General features: G+C 41.8%; 1 protein-coding gene across 1 annotated transcript in view; it reads right to left on the reverse strand.

Annotated features, from left to right (window-relative positions):
• The window catches only part of LOC118317281 (kelch domain-containing protein 8B-like), a 133,820-nt gene that overhangs the window by 20,718 nt on the left and 95,095 nt on the right, over window positions 1-18,007 (reverse strand). Inside the window, exon 4 of the mRNA XM_035645842.2 lies at window positions 1,912-2,013. Within this exon, the coding sequence (XP_035501735.1) occupies window positions 1,912-2,013 (102 nt within the window). The remainder of the gene's footprint in view (window positions 1-1,911; window positions 2,014-18,007) is intronic.

Raw genomic sequence — 18,007 nt, forward strand, 5'->3', positions numbered from 1 at the left:
TTCGGTGTTTGGCTGCGGTGTCTGATTTGTATTTAGCCGCGATGTCTGAAAAAGTTTTCACTTCAGAAACAGGTTCAGCTGTCCATATAATATTATGGGAATATTTATAATTTACAATAACACCAGTTATTTTTAATTGGCGGTACGGCTCTGTTCTGGGACCTCCCTGCCCTTCCATGTGCATACGAGGAAAGCCTGAGGTAGGGAGAGCACATCTCCCTACCTTTCCATGAGCCCTAATGCAATGTGAGGCAGGGAGAGCAGTAGCTAAAGACCCCCAGCACAGAGGAGAGCAAGCATCAATGACAACACAGGACGTTGATTAGGGTCAGATACTGCATGAGAAGTGACTTGCAGTGAAAGCTAGAAGAGTAGGCAGGTTACATAGATTGCACAATATGAGCGTTGCCAATTGACAGCGTAGAAGCAGATCGGCTGAGCAGTAAGCTGATGTACTGGATCCTGGCTGAGCTTGACTTTGTCGCCTGCCTTGAACTAACGCTATGCTCAATTTGGTAGAGAAATAATTTGGAGTTACCTAGCAGCATGAGGTATGATGAGATGATTACTTTAGTAATTTGGTAGAAACTACCATCTTTTTAAGGGGTAATGACTTCAGCAATTGCTTTGTATTTTTTCAAAGAGTCATTATAGGAAAACAAGGAGAAATGGCTTATTTTAAATTCCCCATCTCCGGTTTACAAGGACAAATCCACTTCTTTTACACACAAAGATCCATTTATTTTCATTCGGATTACACGGCCTGTGAGAACATTTGCATAATGTCTTCTCTGACTTTGTAGGGAGTGTTCCTAAACTGGAAAAACGTCTACTGCTTGGGCTTGTAGAATAAAGAAATGTTCTCAGAGAAAAAGTTGCAAATGGAGGCGGTGACTTGAGAGTTAACCAGGCACATGAGGTGCAGTGCATGAAGGGAGACTCGACAAACAGCTACAACCTGTAAAGCGAGGGTCATGTGAGCAATGGCGGGAGCTGAGCAGGTGCTACTGCTTCGGAGTTCATCTGCCAGCCGTGCAAACTTGCGTGTTGAATGCTATCTCACTAGCCACTCTGGGTGTGGGATGGACAAAGCATTGCCCTTTGAAAAATATATGTTATATTTAAGACAGAACTTATTACTAAAAATATATCTGCTGTGTAATTCTTGTTCCGTTCACTAGCTGATATTCCTCGAGACATTTTGAGAAGAGATGCTGGAAGGCTTGTGGCAAAAATTCAATGACGCTACAACTGTGGAACATTTTTGAAGTGTCCTTAAATCTTATGCTTGCAAGTTCGATAGCTTCAGGCCTGACTCTCTCATTAAAATACTTTGGGTTTGACAATGATGGTTTAAGAATGTAATTTTTATAAAAGTCTTGAAATAATATATATAAGTTCTAATAGCTCATTTTAATAGTTTAGCCTTTGTAACACAGCGGTGTTGAGCTGAGCCCTGTCATCCGTTACTTCTCCAGCCGAATCGGGGCGACACACACACACATACAGATTCAATATTTTGAGGGAAATAGAGTGGTGGGTAATGTAAAACATGTTGAAGGGATCCTTAAATATGGTTTTAAAACCACATAATAGAAATTGTGTTTGCATGATTAGCTGGGAACTTTAAGAAGAACAAATAGATTATATTATATTATTATTATACACCATAACCATACAGTATCATTACTGTCTACAGAAAAATGTATGGTTTATTACACTGGGCTAAGGCTCTCATAATGTCGTCTAAAAGACAAAAGTTGCTGCGACATCGGACGTCATTGACTATGACGAGGTGACCGGGTCGTGGTTCTGTCTCACCTTTCTTTCCTTCCCTTTTGGGTAAAGACCCAGTGCCGTATTCAAAAGAACACACTGAAATAAGAGGGGCAAAATAATGGAGGTGCTGACCTAGACCTCCAGCTGCGATGACCCTTCCCCCCAGGCATCCTGCCACAAAGTCGGCCCGCTTCTCCCTCATCCTGGACGACCGGGTGGGTTTGAGCCAAATACCTGACGGAGGAGAAAAGACGGTAAACCACAACAGAAAACACAAGATTTCTAACTCAAAAAAAAAGCAACACCACATGGCCAAAGGAACGTGAACACCCGAACATTGCACGTATATTTGATTGTTGATCATTTCATTCCAAAACAATGGGCATTGTCTTACTGCAATATTTGTTCCCATTCCGCCACAGAAGCATTAATGAGGTCCAACAATAATATTAAGGCCAAAGTCATGATCACTCCTTCATTGATAAGTGATTGGTTATTCTTAGTAAGCTGTAGATCATGTCTCTAATCGTATTGGTCGCAAAGGTTAATGCATTAGTATATATACACTATATGATGTAATTGTCTGACTTCATAGTCACATCATGATGATATCTTCTGACCATATGATTATAAATTATTTTTGTTCTACTGTACATAAGCTTCCTGTCGTGATTATAGTCCTATGGGATGCAGAGATACATGGAAAAATGTATTACAGAATGCATGGCGTAATTTTCCGACTAAATTGTGTCTTGACATCACTTATCATGGACAACAATCTTCTGATCAATATGAGTCTCTATTATTTGTGAAGATATCTTGAAAAAACAACCTTGACCTTTGGACTTTTAGCTCCAAAATTACTCATCTGTAGTAAGTAATAATCCAACTCAAACATAAAACCGAAATGAATCCACAAATTGACGAGAGAAATAATGGGTTCGTTTTTGTTACTGATCCACCTGCAGTGAATGACCTGGTCAAATTAGTATACTTTGCAAGTGCATTAGTTTTGACTGAAGGAAAATACTGATGATTTGATCCCAGACTCTGTTATGTTTGAATGGGTGGACATAAATGCAGAACAGTACTACAAGTGATTAAAGATTTATTGGGGAGAGAAACATTCTGGCAGTTGTGAAGTCTTGTGTTGGCGGTTTGCAGGCCAGAGCCAACTAGTATTTCTATCCTGAGACATGCCACTAGAATGGCGAAACACTGGTGGAGGCAACAGTGTGGTAGTGAGGTTAAGGCATTCTCACTGATCTATTTCTTTAACACTGACCACCACTTGCATGGATCAACGACAGGACTTGTATACACCACATGCACTAGGCTTTGTGACGTACTTCCGTTTCAAAATAATGCTGCTCGTCTTTTTCCGGTCTGAGTGTACGTAAGAAAAATGTCCAAATCGGGACATTTTCCAAAACAGATGAATAAGTACTCAGAGCAATACCGTGTCCCATTTTGTTCGGCGTCCTCGAAATTCATTGGCTCACTAAGTTTTCGTGGGTTTCCGACCCATCCCGACCTGAGAAGACCACGGCTGGTAAACATAGGTCGGGATCGTTTCTCTGTCACATCTCACACGAGTGTCTGCAGCAGATGCTTCGTTACCGATCAGCTAACGAAACAGCGCCATTGTTGAACCGGACCGGAAGCGGTTAAGCAGTACTAAGTAGAACCCGGACACGTTTGTGCAAGTAGCCCATTAGACTGCGGTCGAGCAACACTGCAGGACAGAGTTCTTAGTATGATCGAAAACTAAACAGAAGCAGATAGAACCCAAGATGCTCAGCGCGGCTGTATCACTCCCTCTGATGGAGTGAGGAGTTCATCAACTCCATTAAAACCTCAGCATAGGTCTGTCGGGGAGTAGGGGATGGGCGAACAGATGAATTGTCATTTGACAATACAATAAGCCTCACCACACAGACGGGTGTTTGTTTGTGCGCTTAACTGCAGCCAATTCTCCCAGCACTGACGAAACACACCGCCAATTAAAACGTTGCCAACACTGAGCGTGACAGACGCTGGAGAGGAGGATGATTGTACAATTAGTTTAACACAACTGTCGGCTTAGTTAAACATGCAGGTGCTGTTGTTCTCTGATGCATACGTGTCCCTGATGCCTTTCTGTTTATTTCTGAACTGCTGTTGAAATTTGCTGTGCATCGCTACCCAGGAGAATTAAAAGAAAATACCACTGTGGTGGAAACATTTCTCTTAGTCAGCAAAAACGACAGAGCAGGAGAGAAGGATGAAAACAATTAACTTTATATAATGAAGAAATACAGGAATCAACTTTTTTTTTTAATTAAAGATCCCCTCCAGTCACGTTTTTAAGTGTATACAAATAATCTGCTATGCCTAATATTTTGTTTCACATTGTATACCCAAAATAAGTTTTTAAAAAAGGCTGGAAAACATTCACTCTCTCTCCCTCATTGAGGAATTCCAAGACTATGTATATTCATGATATGCAAATAACACATGCTCGCGGTAGGTTGACCGTTGGAAACATGTGCGCAACAAGATGGCTCGCGGCAACATCGGCTAGATTCTGCTGCAAATGCTAAATCCAACTGTCTGCGGACACCCGCCGTCCTCTCGTGGATGCGCTGCCTCTGCGTGGACTGGAAGTTTCCGGTTTCTTTGCCTCACATTTGCATATTCGACAGCGATTGGTTTTCTGTATTTGTGACGTAGTTAATCTGGCTTGCCCCGGATTTCTTTTAAATTCAAATTGCAGAGAAAAACCTCTATCGTGACAAAATGTGCTCAGATACCCTAAGTCCCTATAGTCAATGTCGGACATTGACAGAAACGTAAGAAAAACACTTTTTTTGAGTGGAGGGGAATGACGCTGATGATGATTTCCTGTAAAAAAATTTAAGGTCTGAGAAGAGGAATGCAGTATTTTTTTAGATAACACAAATGTGTTGCAGAGCAGCTAAATGGTAATCTCTGAGTGAGAGGAGGAGCAGGCAGAGCCCCCAGCAGTCCACTAATAGATATGCTGGCTGCAACAGATCATCTATTCAGCTGTGGAAAATGGAAAAGGCCAGATAACATGCAAATATAGTGCAGATATACGGGAGGAGAGGAGTGAGTTGAGCTTTTAAACAGGCGTGCAAGCTTGTAACTTACTTTCTCCTCAGTGTGTATGCTATCTCTGGATTCAGTTCAGCCTCTGCATTTCTCGGATGGACTGACTCGCATGTGTGTGTGTGTGTGTGTGTGTGTGTATGTAGAGAGAGAGAGAGAGAAGCACACTGTATTACATGGAACAATGCTCCATATCCCAGAATTTAGTCTACTAGTGCCTGTCCCTAGATGAGGCGCTTTTTTAAAAAATACACCCAACAAGAAAATACCTACAAAACAGCGTAAAATACAAACAATGATACAATATTATTAACATACAACATCCTAAATTTGTGGATAGTAATATCAGAGATATTGTTATTTTCATATGATGCAAAACCTGGCGCCTACATTTTCCACGAAGCAATTTGACTAACGGCTAATGTAGTTTGAAACTGCTAGCATTTTTTCGAATGAAAGTGTGTGAGCCGTGTGTAGAGAGGAGGTGGTACGTGCCTGCGCGTGTGTGGGTGATCTCACACAGGAGCCTGTCACACGTGCACGCTGACACACAAAGCTTGTCAGGCGGAAAGCGCCCGAGAGACGGAGCAAAGTATTCTGCCATAAAACAGGGAAGAGTTGGAAAACGCACATATGCAACTTTTAAGAGGAGCCAAATGAGCCACTTTGAGGAGGGGATGCTGCCATTTGTCAGCACATATTATTAATTCCGTTGCTCGAGCCAGCTGCAAACTTCGAGGGAAAAGAACGAGCTGGCCATAGATTACTGTGGCCGACATTCCCCCTTGTTTCCTGTTGGACCAATCGACCACCGGAGGCTGCACACATGGACAGACACCGTCTGAAGAAGGTGAGTTGAGTGACGTGTGGGGCAGCCATCTGCCTTGAGGACTCGGCTGGGGGAGAGAGCGTTTATTTAAAGCTCCGAATCAATCCTCTTCCTTCCTCTGTTTCAGCCTCCCAGACACCAGTACTTCACACAATTGCACCCGTGCATACGAAATTAAAAAAAACACACACACACATTGGAAGGACACACTCCATTTCCAAATGCCATCACTATGTATAAATGGAAAATATATTGCTAAGGGAATTGAGTGGCAATGGCAGATGGAACCCCCTCTCAGATCACATTCTGATGGATGACCAGAAATGCACTGAAACCTTCAGACAAGAAATCAAACAGCTAGAGCACAAGTCATCTTAATTCAAAAGCTTATCACACACCTGATGCCTGTTGAGTTCACACAGTTTGTCGTCCTCCAAATTCAAGGTATACATATTTTCAATGTAATATATGGCAATATGGCAATATATTACCATTAAGATATTTCACCACGCAGATACAAGTCTCAGCATGTGAATTATCTCTGTGTGTTTGCAGAATGAAGAGAAATGAGATTAATGCTTTGTATCCAAGGTGTTGAAAAAAAAAGTTGATCACCGACAGAAGTGTTTTGTTTTCCCTACACACCCAACCGAGCTACATCGAGGTCGACAGTGTGTGTAGTGACGCCGTGTTATTCCCATGTGGTCGAGTGCATCTGCATCTGCCGACTGACAGTGACGATGAATCTGCAACGACCTGTACAGGCAACAAGCAAATTGAAACCAAAGTGAACGCTGTTTAAACCCCCACATGCAAACAAGCTGTTGAAATAATGTAATGTAACAGTGTGTCAGGAAGGCAAATACAGCATTCACACAGCTGACTGAAGGCATAATTAGAAAAAGAAAATAATAGTGCCATGATTGCAGTTAGCCAGCCATCAAGAATGGCAATCGGTGGAAATAATGCCGAGCAACGCAGGTTTTTCTTAACCCTTTAACAGTTTCCTTTACTGTTCACTCAAGTTGAGCCGCTGAAATGTATTAGGCCTCGAAATTCCCACAGTGCAGCCTGTGGCTGTGAGGGGCAGATCTGTGTGGCTTGGTTTTTACGCCGTCATAAAACAAAAGCTGCGCAAAACCTTTTTTACACATCTGCCCAAAAGATTAATGAACAAGGCTAATCTAGTTCTACAACAAGTAGTAGTACACTTATGCATTTGACCTTTCCGTTTTATCACATCACATCAGCAAAACCCCAAAAGTTTATGGGAAATGTTTATTACAATGACATAAAGAGTATGAGGGTTCAGATATTGTGAAATGGACCTGTCCACTATTAGGTAAAGGTGGAGTCTGTGTGAGAATCTGTGGGGCCAGTTTTAGAAAAGGTATTTGATGTTTTAAAGTATGAGCCACTTAAAGGGATTTCAAGACTTAAGTCACAAAACTGGCAGAAAAAATTCATAATTTTTGGGCTACATGTCATTTTAGAGGGGGACTATGAGAAAAACAGCCTGTCGCCTGAGTTAAGATGCCGGATGTGGAGCATCTTGTTAAGTTGAACTTTAGACAACTTACTTAATACTTTTGCAAATCAGCGCGACATTATCATATATTATATTAGGTTAGGACTTTGAAAACATTGTACAAGAAACTGTGTCTATTCCGAAGAAAGAACTACGTGGACTTGGAGGAAAATGCCTTTTTTGTGAAATGGGAAATGGCTGGTAATATTTTTTCTTCTTCTTTCAAAATATCAAGATTTGTTTTTCTCATAATATTACAACTTTATTCTTTCTTTTTCTTCAATATGACCATTATGCTCTGTCGTTACTAAGGAACCAAATAAAACAATATATTTTCCCATTGCTTTACACTGGCAAATCCACCAGACACTCTCCATCTCTCTGGGTCTTTTTAATGCTCCGTTGAATCACACGTAACATGATTATATAAAGAGTCTTGCCTGTTCTTTCCTCGCTCAGATAGGTTTTTCTGCTGGAGCCGCCGGTGCAACATGAAGCCTTTCAAAGTCGTTCTTTATCTGCCTTCTCTGATATGGAATATATTTCCCCTCTTCTCTGCAAATAGATTGGCATCCCGGACAGACAGATAATCGCATCCACTCACAGAGTCTCTCACACTCACAGGGTGTACAGCCCGGGGCAGTTGCTGCAATGCAGGTTTGATGAATATCACCCTTATCGATTATAAGGATCGATGCAGTAATCTGCATAAATGCTTTATGTGCTTTATGAGGATTGAGAGGATGTGCCCAGCAATCAGGGGGAACAACCCCTGGAGGCCTAGAAAACCTCCTGTGAGTGCAGAGGTAAGAGAAAATGTTAATTCATAATGTGGCGTACAGACAAACCCATTCGCACTACGGACTGCCTCCCTTGGAGAGGAAGCTGCCTGATCTGAAAGTGAGTCTGAGTGAATGAGGGCAGATATCACTCAGTTCATTCTGGATCTGATCCTGAGCGTCAGTCTTATCCAGGAGGGCTTTAGGAGACACTGAGGGGCAGAAGACAAGGTGGAACAGGTGGAAACCTGTAGGATGCTACAGGGTTTCCACTAGCTTTGCTTCAGACCCCTTAGCCGCTCAGTAATACTGAACATATTCATGCTTAGTGGCTGATGAAGGCTTCAATCAGTTCTACAGAACTAACCATGCCATGCTTCCAAACTACAAACAGATCAACTGAGCTTCCCACAAATTGAAAATTAATCCACTTGTGCTTTCCTTTGAATTCCCTTTGCTTGTGTGAAAGCAGAGTGAACGACCTTCCAGAGCACAGACATGTACAAATGCTGTGCCCCAGCCAACACAGAACATGAGCCTAGAAATATCACATTTCTAGGTGCTGATATATATATTAATCGATTAAAAAAAATTAACTAATTAATCGCACATAGTAGAAAGTTTGTAATAATGGATATTTAAAAGTAAAATGATGGATTTAATGTAGAATCATCACAAAGGAAGTATTTAAATTCAAATACTATTGTCTATTAGCATCTTTTTGTCTTTTTTTTTTAGCACAGATTCCCTCCTGTGAACATTGATGGTTTTTCCAATAAAACCATCAATGCCAAAGTCACTCGCCGACGTGTCCAGATATCTAACAGCTAAATAACTGGACGCGTGAGGGAACCATCTCCTTTGTGAGCTGTGATGTGAGAGGCAGTGAGTTTGTCAACCAGGAAACCACAACAACACTCTTCACTCATATTCTCTGCCTTTTCCATGTTTCTAAAAATTTTCATTGTTTCTGTCATGTTGAGCATTTTCACTGCAACAGATGAGGAGCGTAACCTTGAGCTGACTTTGAGTTATTTCTTTCCCTCCGCATAACACAGAGAGCGTCGGCTCAAACTACTTCCTGTTTCTTTCAACATAAGAGTATCTGGCGACATATTGATTGCTTTTCTTTGTCACGTCCATCGCGTGTGTATCGCATATTTCTCCGTGTCACTTTTTCGCGGGTGTTTTCGTGACAAAACGTACTTCAAACTCCTTAAACTCCTTCCTTGTCCGTATCCATCTTTAGCGAGGATGGCTAATGGATAACGGTTATGCGGCACACGTCATCAGCCGCCACAGGAAGTAAACAAAATAAGTCAATGGCGTTACATTTTTTTAACGCGTTAAATAGTTCACAATTAACATAAAGATTAACACGTTAATGTTGACAGCACTAATACATATATATATATATACATATATATATATATATATATATACATATATATATATATATATATATATACATATATATATATATATATATATATATATTAGGGTAACGAAACACGTATTTGTACTTAACAGCTTTCGGTTCTGCACGTTACAAACTGAACGATTCGTTGTAATCCTAAATACAGCTTAAATTGTATGAAATATAATGTTTTCAGAGCCACTGAGCTCAACGAAGCAGTCCGCACTACGTAACAGGCAGCATGCTGTCTGCTCCTCCTCTCCCCAAAGCAAGACATTGCTCCTCGGTAAGGCACGGCGGGAGCTAAGCTAGCTCGTTGCAATTTGGCTAGTAACGCCATTAAAACAACAGAAACATGGAGCTACACACAAGTGACAAACTATCCCCACAGCATTTAGGCAGCCATTCCCAACTGATTGAAACAGGGCAAAACAAATAACGGCGGCTATTGGTACATTTAGAGCCGCGGATTCCTGCTCTGTATAATGAAACGAAAATGTGGACATTCTCATCTTTCTTCTGAAAAAACGTGAAATTTCAGGAAAAAACAGTGAGGTCCATTAAAAAAAAAAAGATGTGTCTTTAGTCATTTTTTGTTTTTATTTGTTAATAACTCCTACAATACTACACATTATATTTTAATAAGGAGCTGCTTTTGTTTTTTAAGCTGCTAAGAATACACGCCAGAAGATGGGTCAAGTATGGCTCCATCATTGTTTAAAGTAAACAAAAAACATAAATGTTAGTTTTGATTCATTTAAAAAAAAAAAAAAAAATCAAGGAAATGAATCTGGCATTTCTTTTTTGGTTTTACGAAAACAAACTGAATCGTGATGCCACTGTGTCTTATCTAACCGAATTGCGTATTTGTGAACCGTCACGCCACTTCACCTCATGGACATTAGAAATTTTACCTGTGGCACAGACTGAGAGAAGGGGGCACATTTGTGAAAGGAACCAGTGTTCTTTGGCAATCATGTCACGGGGGAGCAGGAAGCAGGACCCAAATGCAGATGTGGGGAAAAAAAGGATATTCAATAATAAAACGAAAACAGAATCAAACCAAGGGTGTCCACGACATGTAGCAAAACAGGTAACCCAAATACTGAAGCCAGGGTGGAAAATGCAGAAACAGACCGGGGAAGACGACCAGGAAACCAACAGTAACAGACGTGTCAGGACAGACTGGGGACAAAGGGAAGCACAGAGACTAAATACACACAAGGTGGGCGGGGCTAATAGAACACAGGTGAGACACATTAGGAACAGGTGCAGACAATCACAGGGGCAGGAGACAGGAAAAACAAGACAGCAGAAACAAGACACAGGACAGGAAGTGAATCAACACGTGGGAAGGGACTTCAGAACAAATCAGGAAACCAAAACACGGAATCATGACACAGGGGCAGGAGACACGGGCAAATAAAGAGGAACCGACAAAAGACAGGGAAAAAGGAAGTGCAAAACTAATTGAAAATAAAACAGGAAATCAAAACACAAAATCATGACAGTACCCCCCTCTCAAGGGCCGAATTCTAGATGGCCCAAAATAAAGATAAGTCTACACAGAGCAGGGTGGGTGGAGTGGGGCCAGGAGGCAGGCATAACAGCTCTGAAGGGAGGCCCGGAGGCCGGGCAGGCAGGCATGACAGCTCTGGAGGGAGGCCCGGAGGCCTTGCAGGAAGACATAACAGTTCTGGGGGAAGGCCGGAGAACTTGCAAGCAGACATGACAGTTCTGGGGGAAGGCCCGGAGGCCTTGCAGGCAGACATAGCAGTTGTGGGGGAAGGCCCAGAGGTCGATCGGCCCACCGACCGGCGTGGAGGAGCAGAGTTCGGCCTGACCACCGACGAGCAATGCGTCGATCGGAACACCGACTGGTGAGGAGGAGCAGAGTTCGGCCGAACCACCGACGAGCGACGCGTCGATCGGCCCACCAACTGGCTGGATTACTCTTTCTGGTCTAACTCTGCCAATCATCTGCATCAATGCTTTTTATGTGTCATGCGTAGATATGCAATCTCCACTGGGAAGAGATGCAGAGTGTAGCCAATGTTCTGCATTAGAGGTCAGCAGAGGATGAAACAATGTGAAGACTTAACACAGGAGTTTCTTAAAATCCCCCTTGATTTGGTTAAGACCTTGGGGAATGTCACTTCATCATGAAAACGTGATCGTATTGTGACCCCGGTTAAAAACCACAACTTTCCACCATGACACCAGCTGTTAAAGAGCATCTTGCCTTCACTTTTACAAAGTTCTGTTCTGTATAAATAACTTTTTTGAGTTTTACAGCCATACTTTAAAATGTATGAAAGTATGAATTACATTCATATACATTAAACTAAAATACAACAGCAAATTCATTTTGTAGGAAATATTTTATAGGAAATTATGTGGCTACAATACAATTTGTGTTAAATTAATGAGAAATGTTGTTCATTGGTGAGTCAAAAAACATATTCGTACTTTACAGGTTCGTAAAAATGTTTGTTTTTGTTTTCCTCCCCAAAAAAATGATCTTGCAGTACACACTTCTAGCGTAATTTTTTTATGGTTATGTTTAGGCACTGCCAACTCTTACAGAAAAAAATCCCCAACTTTATTCACAGTCCCTTTGTTGCCTAAACCAAACCCGAGACCGTTAGGGGACCTACAGTAATTACCCATTTTCTCTCAAAACAAATTGCCAACCACATGAAGAAGTTGTTTTACAGATGATTTATTTTGATTTTCAGGTAAATCATTACATTTCCTTGGGGGATATTGTGCCACTGAAACAGTATAGAATAGTATAAGAGATGAGCAGGACAGAGCAGGACAGAGCAGTGGAAATAAGATTTCCAAATGAGGAATTGCAACCTGTTATATTAAAAACGTTCTGTGTACATCTGTAGGAATGTCATTGTTTTTGCTCATATGGAAAGATAGAAAGGATAGGTGGAATTGCCTATCACACAGTCATTCAGCTCTACATGGCAAGAGCAATCAAAAGATGGTTGGAAACGTGTTAGAAGGGAAAAGGTTTTTCAAAACAGCAAAAAAGAAATAAAAATCCAATATTTAGTATCCATACATCAAATCTTGAAAAAAACAGTTCACAGAGTAGTGAGGATAAGACATACGGCAGAGAGTGTAAACATGACAGTGATGATTCAGAGAGAGAATAACAAGTCTCCGGACATCTGACAGCACCTGACAGGTTTTGAATCATCACTCCACACATCTGCAGCCTCCTCTCGCCCCCCGGGCGAGGAAGGATATGAGGTTTTCACAAACCCCAATTATTCCGCAGACAGTGCTTTAATAGAAAGAGATGCTATCAGCAGGGGGCCGAAGAAACCGATTTGAAAGTCTACATGGAAATCAGACGCTAAATCAGCTAAATAACAAAAGTGGAGATGACAGCTGCTGTTTTAAAGCCACCACGGACTGTAATGGAAACAAAAAATTGGAGATGATGTTCCGTCTCTCTCCCCCATTCGGTCTCAATTTCATTCTTTCTCACATCGAGGACCCGCTCCACTCATCTCACTGATTCTGTTTCTGAAGGTCTGTCACATTAAGTCTTGTATCTCTTTTTATCCTTCTTCCCTCCATCTTCCCTCCCTACACCACCACCCAGCTGTGTGTCCATGACAATGTGGATAAAGCTGAATTACTGTGTGAAAAATAAACCAACAGGGGTCAGTTGAGGCCATGGTCCACATCAACTAGCCTCTCAGCATGTGTCTGAGGATACAGCGGTGTACGCACATTGTAGACAGTGTTTCCTCTATGGTTTTTATCAGCAGCGGGGGCAGGCCAACCCCCCCCCCCCCCCACCCCCCCCCCCCCCCCACCAAAAAAAACCTGCTATTGGAAGAATAACAATAGAGAATAACTTTTGTGGAATGTACTTTTAAACTGTGAAATCTATCAAACTTAACTTTAGCTTGTTAAATCTACGTTACTCTCGCTGTCTCTGTCCTAGGGATGGGTATTGTTTGAATTTTATTGATTCCAATTCTGCTTATCAATACCGGTTCTTATAGGAAAAAGTTCCTGCCACAAGTCATTCGACTGTACAACACCTCACTTCTGTCTGACAGAGACACTCTGGACTCTGTTTAACACAGATCCCAATTTTCCCCTGAATGTCATCTTCTTATGCACACTACTGGTAACTGATAACACACTTGCACTAATATTATGTACATTCTTTATATATATATATATAAAGATATATTTATCTGCAAGTCAGATTCAAGGAAAATAAGTCAATCAAAGTAGCAATAGGCGCAAATATAATAAATAAGTGCATCAGAGCAAACATCTAACTGCATGTTAAAGATCATTACTGGAGGAGCCTAATCAGCAGACTGTCACAGTCGCACTCAGCGCTCCAGGACAACCAACACTGTGGCTACACTGCTCCAACATAATATGGTGCTGTTTTTTTGGTTGTCTGTTCAGATTCGAGGTTCAACCCGACCTGCGGCTAATAAACCTCCCGCATTTATTGCACTTGTCGACGCTTTCTCTGTTAAAGTACAGGCAGACTTTTGACCGTTTAACTCGGTTCCTGTTCCTGTCTCGGACGTTAGCATGCAAAGTTGAACTTCGCTTCTGCTTATCGCTTCCTAAAAGATATATATCTTTTAGGAAGCGATAGGCAGAAGCGAAGTTCAACTTTTCTCACAGGTACCCAGTAACACTACTCTGACTCCTCCCTCCCTCCCCTCGGGGGCGCGTCGCCTGCAGCGCTCTGTCGCTCTGTCTTGTCATTTCAAAATAAAAGTCCTCGCAGGGTCTTGGAATTGCGACTTCACGACATTTCATAAAGTTCTGTTGCAGCGGCCGTCTGCCTCCACAAAATGAACATAGCAGAAACCCTGGTAGAGGTAATATATGAGACATACTCTACTGTGTGTGAGTGACAGGGAACTGTGGTTTTGTGAATGTGTGTGAAAATGTGGTTTGTCAGTGCAGGAAACCTGCACAGTGGGACCGCTCAGCATTTTGGACAAGAATAGTAAAAAGTACATTTTCCAACTTATTCGTGACGGTATCTGGTCAGCACAAGCCTGGTTTTGAGACATTCTTCTGGGAGATGCCTCTCTGATACAATGGAGGTGGATGGAATTGAATTTTTTGTGGTATCAGAGCATTCAACAAGATTAAGAGATATTTAAGACCATACTATCAGTTCAAGCTCTGCAGCCTAACATCACCATCAAAATATTCATCCCTCATCCCCAAGCTAGGTCAGGAGAAACCTGGGTGTCATGTTTGATGACCACCTACCCTTCTCTGACCGTGTTGGGTATCTGTCCTTGCCTCATCAGGCTTTTCCATCAGCCTTAAAGGACACATGCCGCTATGCTCCACAGCTGCCAGAGTCAAATTCAAGTTTAGTCAGTAGTCATTGTCGCTTGCCTTCAGAGAGATGTCTTGGTCTGTTCCCATCTCCTTGAACTCGATCACACAGTCTTACAGTCCTCCAAGGATCGTCGTTTAGCACTGCCGCCCCTGCACACAAGGCAATTACAGTCCAGACTGTCTTCCTTTATGGTTCCTCGATGGTGGAATGAGCTACCAAATGACATCCGGGCAAGGGCGTCCCACTCTTGCACTCTCATACCTGATACCTTGTTGTTATTTAACTGTTTTAGCACTAAGTACATTGAGCTCTCCAGCTGTACCAAAGCAATTACCATATGGCTCAGGATAAAAGCGTCTGCCAAAGGAGTCGAGATATTTCAGTGAGGACCAAAGACAGATGAACACGCCAGTGTGGCCAAAAATGGTACGTCAGAGTCAGAGATCCATAGAACTCACTATGGTTAGTTTTCCCTGGAACCTTCTTTATGTACAACTTATTTATGTACATACTTCTTGTCAACTCTGACATGTTATTGGAGGTAAATTATGATGGGCAGCGCCAGGATTTTTTCACTGCTGTTGCTTAGTAGTTGCTATATGACAGCATGTTGTTGCTGGCAAAGAAGTAGCCAGAGACAAAGTATGTGTGTTTACGGCACGCCTGTTAATGTCACAGAGAACAATTTAGTCGGAAAGAAGAATAAAAGAACAAGGTGGAACAGCGAGAAAAATTTGAGTCCACACATACTGTCATTTACTCTAAAGGGAGCCCGGAGGAGGATCAATGGTCTGGAGTAAACATACTCACAGAGGACACACGGCGAGGGCAGATCACTTTACCCTGACAAGGTCATTTTCAAGCGATGATGGAGTTCTCATAGAAGAGAACTCCATCATCTCATAGTTATTGTTTTTTTGATGTGTGTCTTTGAATGAGTTCTCGGGGCAGTCGGGTGCGTCAAGTGTTTCTCTCTTGAATAAAACCTTGACTTTATCTGACAGGTGATTTAATAACTCTCTGGAGCCCCGCTGTCAGTAAATCAAGGTCACTATTGAAATTACATTCAGTACAAAAATGGTGGCTTTGATATGAGCTCTTCGCGGAGCACTTTGTCAAACAAAGTGTGATACAAACCGCTCATTGCCAATATTTCTGTCTTTGTGAGTGCTTAACCAAACAGGCTGTCAGAAGCACACAGACCCTGTTTCATGCCTCTGACAGATAAAGGCCAGATTTTTCTTTGCACCTTCTAAAATTTGGAATCATGTCACCAACGTCACAAATGCTCTTCAGCACTTCGAGGGTCGTGTTAACCTCAGATTTTAAACATAAAATTATATCAAAATAGTCCCAGTGATTATCTTTTCAAGCCCCGTAGATGCTACGTTGTGCAATTATGCGTTGACAAGTTTGATTAGAGTAATGAAGATGTCAGCTCCTGATAAGGCAACTTGTCCATGGCTTCACCATGAGGGTTTATTGGTTCCTGATACATGAGTGTATATGTTACATGAAGTTGTTTGAATACAAAGTATAAGGCATAACAGCCCAGTATACAGGGAGATATTACTATTGATGCATTTCAAACCTTTGAATGAAGTGTGCCCCTCATACAGCAAGGCAGAGAGGTAGTAATTGTAACGGTGTGAGGGTGATGAAAGGTGATGAAAGCTAACAGATCCAGAGTCAGGCATCGACAAGCGGTTCCATTTTGTACCCGGTTTCTGGTTGGCCAAAATGCCCGGACTCATTAATCTCCGATGCTAATGAATATCTTATCAAACCGTAGCTAATGTGTTATTAACTGTGTAACAGCTCCACTGGGACTTCTGCATGTTGGTTCATGCGCTTATTTAGTTTTCCATCTTGTTGTGTAATTTGAGGACATTTTGGGATTTCATACATGCTGAAGACAAAAATGTTTTAAATTCCTTGTTTTGTATAATATCTGCACATGACAACTATGGTATGGTACACAGATAGAGAGGGTTGTCCACTAACCAGAGGGTTGATGGTTCGATCCCTGCTTCCTATAACTTGCCCCTGTCTGCTGTGCCGGCAGTGTATTTCTGATGTGTGATAGAAAAAGCACTGTGTATAGAGTGGGAATGTGACTTGAACTAGGGGTGTGAATCTTCACTGGTCTCACGATTCGATTTCGATTACAATTATAATTATCCTGTCAACGATTCAATTTGATTCGATGTGATGGCATCACGATGCGATGCATCCTCCATTTTCGATATTACTGCACATCATGGCTAAGTTTTCATCAATGAATCAAAGCAGTCAGATATATATGAACTCCCTTTTTTATTTTTTTATTTTCGTCCGCATCGCGATGCATCATAGAAACGATTAATTTCAACACCCCTCACTTGAACTGTAAAATGCTCTGGGTGGTGGATAAGACTTGAAAAGCAGTCCATTGCCCATTCATTTGTCAGGTAAGGGGAAACTCATAAGATAAGGTATGTTTAGGGTTAGAACCTGTTACAGGATTTGGATGTTCAAGTCTATGTCCTATGTAGACTTAGTCAAGGCTCATTAATATCACCTAATTTCCTCCTTTGCTCCTCTTATCACAACACAGCTGCCGAGAGGAGGGGCTTCAAGAAGAGACTGTGTATATATTGCATCCTGTGGCTGTTCAAAACAAGAGGGGTTTTGCTTTAAATGGGGTCCAACAACACTTTGTACACACTGATCAATTTCAATCATCCCCGATCCTGAGGCGCACTTACCTTTTACAGCCCGGTATCCTGAGGACTTACACAACCTCACTTACATCCAATAAATGAGCAGAGTTTTGACTTTCTTGTCTATAGGCTTTCCTTTTTTACCAATACATATGCACGGAGAAGTGGCGGTTTGCACTTGTTTGTGTACTGTACCGTTATATAAAAATCTCCTTGAGGACCTCTGACATTGTACAACACAAACTCCTCAAGGAGGTTATTATGATGTAAATGCTGATTAACGCTGCAGAAAAATGCCACAGTGGCCAGAAACTCTTCAATTATTCCCCTCAAAACTTCCAGCCAGTGTTGTTTGTGTATAGTTGACCTTAATTCACATCCTACCGTTCTGCCCCCACTGATCCTGTGCTTAATTGGATTTTGCTGACAAGCAGCATTAATTTCTGAGGACACGCCATTATTCCGGGGAACACAGGACACAACGGGGGAGCAATCATGCA

Source organism: Scophthalmus maximus, chromosome 3 (assembly GCF_022379125.1).
Source record: "Scophthalmus maximus strain ysfricsl-2021 chromosome 3, ASM2237912v1, whole genome shotgun sequence".
Taxonomy (NCBI): domain Eukaryota; kingdom Metazoa; phylum Chordata; class Actinopteri; order Pleuronectiformes; family Scophthalmidae; genus Scophthalmus; species Scophthalmus maximus.